The sequence below is a fragment of the Sarcophilus harrisii genome, chromosome 3 (assembly GCF_902635505.1).
Source record: "Sarcophilus harrisii chromosome 3, mSarHar1.11, whole genome shotgun sequence".
In the NCBI taxonomy this organism is placed as follows: domain Eukaryota; kingdom Metazoa; phylum Chordata; class Mammalia; order Dasyuromorphia; family Dasyuridae; genus Sarcophilus; species Sarcophilus harrisii.
This window is the reverse complement of record NC_045428.1, coordinates 601,334,293-601,339,910: the sequence shown is the minus strand read 5'-3', so window position 1 is coordinate 601,339,910 and position 5,618 is coordinate 601,334,293. Positions and strand designations below refer to the sequence as shown.

The window sequence follows — 5,618 nt, the reverse complement described above, 5'->3', positions numbered from 1 at the left end:
GGGGGTAAAGCGGCAAGGGGGGAAAGGAGGGGGGGATCCTGAGGAAAGAAGAGATTGGGAGGGGAAGAGATGGCCCAAGGGGAGGCCGAGGAGGGGGAGGGGGGGATGGAAAAAAGGGAGGAAAGGCAAAATGGAAAAGAGGAAGGGACGGGGGAAAAAACAAAACCGAAAATTTGGGAAGGAATTAGAAAAGGGGCCAAGGAGATAAAAGGAGGAAAGTGAAGCTAAACGGAAACCCAAAAAAAAAAAAAAAAGAGAAAAAGCAAAGCCTGGGGGGGGGGGGAGGGGGGAGGGCAGGGGCCCGGGGCCAGAGGGAAGGGACCCCGGGGCGGGGGGCAGAGGAGCTGGGCACCGGCTGGGAAGTGGGGCGGGAAGGAGGGAAGGGGAGACAAGGGGGGATCCCTGGGGGCCCCCAGGGGGCGGAAGGGGCCCCCAACCCCGTTGCTTTGGCTGCGCTGCGCTATGAGGAGGCTCTTGGGCACCTGCTGAAAAGTGGGGGCCCGGGGAAGGGGTGTTAACCGTGACGACCAAGAGGGCGGGACTTCCTCTTAAAGGTGCCCCCAACCCCCCCAGGCAGTCTGTGCATCTATCTGTCTGTCCCTCTCACACCCCCACGGACCAGCTCTAGCTCCCTGCCCCCCCAGTTCCCGAAAAATCCGCGTCTGACTCAGTCTCCCCCCATCCCGCCCGGACCCTCCCAGCTCTCCTCTCCCGCAGCTTTCCCGCCTCCCTGTCTCTCTCTGTCTCGTTGTCTCTGGGTTGTGTGTCTCTGTCTCTCGTTTCTGTCCCCCATCTCTCTGTCTCCACTTGTTCTTCACTATCTCTGGGTCTGTCTCGGTCTCTGTCTCCCGGCCCCGCCCCCGTTGCCCTGGGCATCCTCCACCGCCCCTCACAGCCCGAAGCCGAGGGAGCGCGATGCATTGTGGACAATGTAGTCCAGCTGCCGCCTCGGAGGGCGCCTCGGGACGAGTAGGAAACTACAGCCCCCAGCATGCCTCGCAGCAGCTCGGCCCCTTAGCAGCCTGGGCAGCCCTCGGAGGCTGATGAGTCGGACCCGGAGCCCGTCCCCGGCCTGGACCTCCCCGGCAGCCCCCCGACCCAGCCGGGGCTCTGTGGCTCCAGGCCTGCCTCTCCCGGGCTCCGTGCCAGCCCCTCCCCCGGGAGCGCAGTGTCAGAGCTGGCACCTGGAAACCCCTCAGTCCCTCACTTGACAGAAAAGGAAACTGAGGCTCAGAGGAGCCAAGGAGTTGCTCGGAGCCGCCCAGGCAGCACCGGGGGCAGAGCGCTGTCCAGGCGCCGGCAGGCTCGGCCTCTGCCTCCGCGATTGTCCAGTCGGTCTGTCTCCGAGTCCGTCGGTCTTTATGTCAATCAGGGCGCCTGAGACTCGGAGTCTGGAAGAGGCTCTGTCTGTCTTTCCGGCCTTCTTATCTCCCCCCCCCCCCCCCCCCCCCCCCCCCCCGCTTCGGCCGCGGTCGGCCCAACCCGGCGCTGCGACGTTCCCCGCCCCCCTTACAAGAAGCCTCTTCGGCCTCTGCCTTCCCGCTGGGGGGAAATGCGTCTCCAGCCACCCCCACCCCTGGGTCGGGCGCTCCTCGAGAGCAGGGCCGGGGCTTTGCCTTTCGGTCCGCGGCGCGTAGTCGGGCGCCTGGCACCTAGTAGGAGCTTCATGCCTCCGGACCAGACTCGCGGGCGTGTCCCCCGGGGTCCGGCCCCTGCCAGGATCCCGAAGCGGGATCCAAACCCAAAGGTGAATGAGCCCTGCTCCCCCTCCCCGCAGCCAGGCCCGGCTCCGCCCCCGCAGCTGGAGGCCCCGCCCCGCGGCCCGGCCCGGCGAGGTCTCACTTTCCCTTTCTCCTCCTCCAGGACTCGCGCTCAGACCCGCGGCTGCCGGGGGGCAGAGCATGGGGCACGTGGCCCGCCGCCGGCCTCCGGCCATCAGCTCTCTGCGGGGGGCCAAGCCTCCCCGCGCTGCCGGGCCCTGTCCCGGAGCCCGGGGCCCGAGGCTGCCCCACCCGGCCCGTGGCCCCAGCTGCCAAACGGGGCCGGCAGCAGCTGCGCCGGCAGCCCGGGGGTGGGGCCCTGGGCAGGCACGCCCGGCCTGGCTCGCTCCTCGCGGCTCCTCAGGGTCGGGGGCGGGAGAGCTGGACCCCCAAGCCCAGCTGCGCCGCCCACCTGACGCCATGACGGTCCCCGTCCCCGATTCTCGGGGGTTTCCTGGCCAACCACCCGCTGAGGGGCATGAGGCACACCAGGCAATTAAGGATTCGTCCCATTTTACAGATGCGACTGAGGCACCAGCGTGTGCTACAAAGTATCAGAGGAAGGATCAGGGGAGAGATCTCTGGGCTGGGAGTCAGGAAGCCCAGGGGACGAGTCTTAAGCTCAACTTTTGAGACGACGGGTAAATCCCCCCAGCTCCAGGGGACCCGTTTCCCCAGCTTTAAAACAGCCCCTTCCTTTGGAGCCAGAAGACCCGGGTTCCAATCCTGGGTCTCCCGCTACCTCAGGGTTGGGCAAGTTCCTTCCCTTCTCCGGTTTCATTTTGCAAATGAGGCAGCGGGACTGGGTGGCCCAGAGGAGTTAGCCCTTGGCAGCTGGAACCAGCATCACCTTCGGTCCTGCCCTTGGGAGCCCTTGGGAGCGAGCTGCTATTCTCCCCATCTGGCAAATGAGGAAAGCGAGGCTCGGAAGGACCAGCCGGGCCCGGCTCCTGGATCTGACCCGGGCTTGGAATCCACTTCAGGCCCTATGACACGCGCCCAGGTGGGATCCACACGATTTAGAGCGAAGAGACTCCATTCGTCCACCCCATTCCCGCTTTAAAGATGAGAAAACTCAGGAAGCCCGAACTTGCCCCAAAGCGGGTGCTAGGGGCCCAAGCCCCAGGCCAGGGCTCCACTTCCCTATGGCGTCTCCCCAACTTCCGGCCTTTCCAACAACCTCCCCGGGCGGTGCCTGGGAGACTCGGGAGTTGGGGGGCTGTCCCCTCCCCCCTCCCCACCAAAGAATCCACCAGAACAAACACTTCATATGTGGCCTTTATGTTGAGGTAAAAAAAAAAATTGCAGATACTAATTGCAGATGTGTGGGGAGGAGGAGGGGCAGCGTGTAACAGCATCACATCCAACGCAGCCGAGGATCCCCCAGACAAAGCCATGTGGGGTGCTCGGAAGGGGCAGCGGAACCCGCGCACACACAGCAGGGGGCGCAAGCAAGGACCCTCTGCTCCCTTCTCTCTGCTCCTCCAGACCCATCAGTCTGAAAAAGCAGCCCAGGCAGATGGGGAGCCCGGAGCTCCCCCGCCGCCTCCCGGGAGGAGGAGGACTCTGTGGGGAGGAGCTGCGGCAGGTGTCGGGATGATGGAGCCCAAGGTGGAGGGGTGATCTGGGGTCCCACCGAGAATTACAACTCCAGGAAATTTTATGGAAGGGGAGGGATTAAAGAGGGTTGCCGCGAGTAAGGGGAAGAGGATGGAGAAGGCGGTTAGTTTTTCCTTTTCCAAATTACCGGGGTTAACACAGGATGGGAGGGGAGGGGGGACAAATGTTTTGGAGGAACCCGGCCCGGGGGAGGGGCGAGGGGAACCGGGAGTTTGGTGGATGGGGAGGTGAAGTGCACCTTGAAGGGGTGGGCAGGCAAGGGAGTAGGGGAGATGGGGAAAGGGGGGAGAGGGAGGGAGGGAAAGTGGGGGAGAAGAGAGGGGTGGGGGGAGGGAGGGAAGGGGAGGGTGGGGAGAGGGAGAGGGGGGCAAATGGGGAAGAAGAGGGGGAGTGGTGGGGAGGAAAGGTTGGGGGGAGGAGGAGGGGGATGGGGGGGAGAGAAGGGGGGGAGGGGAGGGGGAATGGGGAGAGGAGCAGGGGGGAAATGGAGAGAAGGGAGGAGGGACAGGGGGAGAGGACAGAGGGGACAGGGAGAAGAGCAGGGGGGGGGATGGTGGGGAGGGGTACAGGAGGGGGATGGTGGGGAGAGGTGCAGAGGGGGACAGGGAGAGGAGCCGAGGTGGGGGGACAATGGAGAGAATAGGGGACCGAGGAGAAAGCAGGAGGGGATGATGAGGAGAGGCAGGGGGACAGGAAGGGGAGGACGGGAGGGAAGAGGGGAGACCGCCCGCCACACCCCTGATGAAAACCAGCCAGGCCGAGTGCACCAGGTCGGCCACGAGGGCCGGGTTGACCCCGGGGAGAGGCCACCGGCGATCCCAGTCGCACACGAAGTAGGCGTGGCGGTAGGGGCAGCTCGGGTCTTCCCGCCTCCGGGACCGGCCTCCCCGGCGGTCATCGAACTGATAGAGGGGCCAGAGCACCAGGGCCGAGGCGTAGAGCGCCACCGCCACCACGGCCAGGCCGGTGAGGAAGGTGGGGAACGGGATGGGCAGCTGGCCCGTGCAGTCCCCCAGGCTCAGGATGATGGCCACCGCAGACAGGATGAAGCAGATGCAGTAGACGGCCAGACACCACCCAGGCCAGGGCCGGGGATGGGCGGCGCTGACGGCGAAGTGATGAGCGGAAATCTCCAGGACCTTGAGGAGGCCGGGCACGGTGGCCAGAGCCGCGGACCCCGGGCCGGGCCCTGGTCCAGGCCCTGGGGAGGGCCAGGCAGGCCGCGGGAGAAGAAAGGGCCCAAATGGCGGGGTCCGCTCTGGCCGTGGCCCGAACGCAAGGTGGTGGGGTAGATGATGGAGGCCGAGAGGCAGAGCAGGGTGGCGTAGCACGCGTAGGTGATGGGGAAGTTGCGCCAGGAGAGCGGGAAGCGGGGCTGTAAGCCGGCCATCTCCACCAACAGGATCACCAGCGTCATGGCAAAGCAGAAGCACCAGGCGAACATCACCCAGTTGCCCATGACCCCGACCCAGGCCCCCACGTGCACCACCAAGGAGAAGGCCACGCAGGTGGACAATCAGGGAGGAGGCCCCAGCGCCGGGGAGCCCACTATGGTGGGGGAGCCCAGGCCGGAGGTGGTGGTGGTGGTGGTCACCGTGGTCCGAGTCACAGTCACCGGCATGGCTGGGGGGGCAGGAGGTCGAGAGGCTCATCAGACCGGGCCTGGCCAGCTCCGGCCTCGGCCTGACCCAGTGTGACCCAGTTCCTCTCCCCTCCCCGTGTGGGGGATCCCGCCCTGGGGGAGCCAACCACTGAAGCTGGATTGGACTTAGAGGTGACCTCATCCCAGGAGGGGACCCACCCTGAGGCGGGGAGGGGGGACTGCTGTCTATTCAGGCAGCTGCCCCACCCCGTTGGCCCAGAAAGTCCCCAAGTGACATCCAGACTTCCTCTCAGTGTGGGAGTGTGGGGGTGTGTCCAGCCTCCAGCCCTGGGAGCCATTGGGGTTTGTAGAGCCCCCACCTCACACATGCTGGGGCTCCCCTACCTGCAAGCTCTGGTCACACTCCTTCCAGGGCAGACCCCGGTCCCCCTCCCCGGGGGGTGGTGGCCCGCCTCCCCCCGGGGGGGAGGGAAAAAACTGGGGTTTGGGAAGTGCCCACCCCCGGGGGCACGGGGGGAGGACCCAATCCCGGCCCAAAAGTCCCCAAAGGACAAGAACTTCCCTGGGGATGTTGGGGCAAGGGGAGACCCCAAATTGGCCCAGGCCCGGTCAATTCCGGGGGGGATTGAGGAAAG

General features: G+C 65.8%; 1 protein-coding gene across 1 annotated transcript; it reads right to left on the bottom strand.

Moving 5' to 3' along the window:
- Window positions 1–1,935: 1,935 nt before the first annotated feature.
- MYADM (myeloid associated differentiation marker) lies at window positions 1,936–5,411 on the bottom strand. The gene is given in 5 exon segments (XM_031961767.1): window positions 1,936–2,229; window positions 4,112–4,556; window positions 4,558–4,605; window positions 4,607–5,003; window positions 5,368–5,411. Coding segments are annotated over 4 exon segments (1,182 nt in total). The 5' UTR covers window positions 5,002–5,003; window positions 5,368–5,411.
- Between the last annotated feature and the right edge of the window lie 207 nt (window positions 5,412–5,618).